Raw genomic sequence first — 3269 nt, forward strand, 5'->3', positions numbered from 1 at the left:
GAATTGTGCCTTCCACGTTGCAAAATTGTGACTGCCATGTAATTTTATCGGCAATTAAGACGCAGGGTTAACTTGAACGATCATTGCGCCGACATTGTAATCAGCATTAACAACGCGAGTAGTGTCTCCCATTTGTGGAGGGGTGGGTGGAAGAGATAAGAAAAAAATAGATCTTACTCTTAAGAGTATATTAGGGCTCTTGATACCATATAAAAGCAAGAGATCGATCTTTCTTTCATTCATCCAATATTGTGTTTATATACAAGAATGGACTAACTAATTGCCTAAACTAACTCCTCTTAAAGAGGAGTGATAAACGTGCTAGACTACTTGAAGAGATATAGTAGTGGTAGACTACTAGCTAAAGAATATGTCAAACAATAATCAACTAAATATAATAATTAACATGTGCTTTAATAACGTTCACCTCCATAATTGCTAGTTTAAATGTTAATTTGATCCTTACGAGGTATGTAAGCTTTCAGAGTGATGGATCCATTCACCCTCACGCTAATCATAAGTTTCTTGAGTTCATTTCATCCATGACAATCCATGTATTAAAGTTCTTGATGAGTTTCTTGAAGTTTCGTTCTTAAATTGCCAATGTTGGGTTTTTGATGAGTTCTTGAGATGAATGTTATGAGTTTGAGGGTTATTTTGAGTAGAATTTCGTGTACTTATGTTGAATATTCAAATCTAATAGAGTTTGGAAGAAACCATCCGATTCTAGGTAAATTAAGGCCAAAAATTGAGAAGAAAAGATCATCGGGATGTTCTGGAAACAGGTTGGGGCGCTGCACACCCGATGCTCCAGCAGGGCTGGCGTGGGCTGCCAGCTGTGCGCTAAAAACCAGCCCCAGTAAGGGGAGGCCTAGCGCAGCGCACCACCCCTACGCCACAATGTGTCAGACCACTTTCTTCATCATTTTCCATCCGTACTTGTTCCTTTGAGTCGAGCTTTCATTCCTTTCTTAATCCTAGCGATATAAACTACGTTTAATCATTACGAGATCCTTCATATAATGAATCATAACTCTTGAATTTATAATTGCAATTCAAGAAAAGATTAAGAGTCAAGTTTGATAGTGCCTTTTGAGTCTTTCTAAGAGTCCTTTACCTACTTTTAAAACTTGTTTTAAGACTTGAGTACGAGGATGACGAAAGTTGAATTTCATTTTTCAAAATGAATATATGGGAACTAAGTAATCCCAATAGTAAATGTCTTTACATTTAAAATGGGAGGAAACTTCGATATCCAAGTTAGTTCATTACGAGGTTTTGAGCACTATCTATTTTAGCTGAACCTTTTGAGTAATAATGTCAAAGTTTGAGGCTGAGGAAATGTTTTAAAAGATATGAGCATTATTTATATTATTGGGACTAGTATTGAGCACCGATATTGAGACGAGTTGAGACAACTCAAAGTCCTCTAAAACGCTGTATGACAACATGGGTAAATGGCATTACTTTTTAGATGATTCCTTATTTCTTATTAGCATAGCTTAGTGGATCCACTTAGTTGAAGATGTACTATGCTCTGGCAGGGTATAGGACACTTCTGGCAGCGTGGGCGACACGTTGTATCATCACATAGCTTATAGTATTGGTTGTCGATTAGAGAATCTCCCAAATATGGGTAAAAAAGTTTATTATTGTATTTTTAAATACATCTGAGTTGTTATGTACCGTTTTAAAAGCTTTCTTTATAATGTATCTTTGAGTACCTTTGAGCATCCTTGAGTATCTTTGAGTTGAGATAAGGTGAGTATGTTCTTCCTTTTTATCAAATTCAAGCTTATGTTTATGTTTTAGAGTTCCCCTTGCATGCTCGTAAATTCCATGTACTGACGCCATTTGGCCTGCATCTTTTATGATGCAGACATAGGAGTTCAGGGTCATCAACAGGCGTACTGTTGATACCACGTGCAGTTCCAGAGTTGGTTTGGTGAGCATCCTTTCTTCGGGAGGATTCCCATTTACTCTTCAGTTTTGTTATGATGTCGTGGATCTTGTCTCAAATTCCATCGTTATCATTAGAGGCTTCATAGATAGTAGTGTTTTGATGAGTCTTTTCCATTTCTTTTGTTAAATGTTTCAAAGACTTGAGTTGCCTATTTCTTGCTAGCTGAATATTCTTATATATTCTGAGTTATTTATTTTAGACAGTTGAGTTAAATCTTTGCAATTGAGTTCATATATTGTTGATAAAGTTTTCCGTGATGTATTAAGCCAGACCTATGGTTCAGTTGGGGCCAACAATATTTCTCGAGTGCCAGTTACGTTCAGGGTGTAGTCTCGGGGTGTGTAAAACTTGGTATCAGAGCACAGATTTCAAGAGTCCTACGGTTTTTATGAAGCTATTTCTATAGAGTCTTATTTATCAGTTTGAAGTGCGCCACTTCTATAATTAAGAGATTACGACATTTAGGAAATATCTCACTTCTTTCATATTCTTTTCATGTGATAGAGTTCACTTCTATAAAATTTTCCTTCTAATTCGTGCTTGCGCATATATTTTAGATCATGCCTCCACGAAAAGTTGTTCGAGGTCGTCGAGCTAGGAGGAATGTTGATCCCTATGATCAAGGGGTCCCCAATGCACCAGAAGTGCAACCCCAAGGAGAGATCACTAATGCTGAGTTCTGGGATGATATTTAGATGCTTAGTAAAGTTGTGACCAACCAAGCTTGGCAACAGAGAGGGGTTCGATCGGATGTGGCTGATACATCTAGAATCTGTTAGTTCTTAAGGATGAATCTTCCAAACTTTACCGGTTCAAGTTTCATAGCGATCTAGAAAAACTCTGTGGAAAAGTTGCAGAAAGTATTTGAGGTGATGCATGTTGCAGATGCTGAGCTTGTGGAACTAGCTGCATACCAACTGAAGGGTGTTAACTAGAATCTGGTACGACCAATGGAAGAAGAGTAGAGCTGAGGGTGCACCAATTGTGAGATGGGCTGTGTTCGATGAGGCCTTCTTGGGGTATTTATTTCGCCATGAGCTAAGGGAAGCAAAAGTAAGATAATTCCTTAACTTGAAGTAGGATTCCATGAGTATAGCCTCAAGTTCACTCAATTGTCCCGCTATGCTCCGCAGATGGTTGCTGACAGGACGAGCAGGATCAGTTTATTTATATCTGGGTTGTCGCTTGTCAGGTAACGAGGGTAAGACAACTATACTGATAGTAGAGACAAACATAGCAAGGCTTATGATCCATGTGCAACATGTTGAGGAGGATAAGCTGAGAGATAGAGAAGAGTTCCAGAACA

General features: G+C 38.2%; 1 protein-coding gene across 1 annotated transcript in view; it reads left to right on the plus strand.

Moving 5' to 3' along the window:
• Nucleotides 1-3096: 3096 nt before the first annotated feature.
• Nucleotides 3097-3269, plus strand: part of LOC107062115 (uncharacterized) — a 1104-nt gene continuing 931 nt past the window's right edge. The window contains exon 1 of the mRNA XM_015312351.1: nucleotides 3097-3155. Coding sequence (XP_015167837.1) covers nucleotides 3097-3155 — 59 coding nt within the window. The remainder of the gene's footprint in view (nucleotides 3156-3269) is intronic.

This window comes from Solanum tuberosum, unplaced genomic scaffold, assembly GCF_000226075.1.
Source record: "Solanum tuberosum cultivar DM 1-3 516 R44 unplaced genomic scaffold, SolTub_3.0 scf00200, whole genome shotgun sequence".
In the NCBI taxonomy this organism is placed as follows: Eukaryota; Viridiplantae; Streptophyta; class Magnoliopsida; order Solanales; family Solanaceae; genus Solanum; species Solanum tuberosum.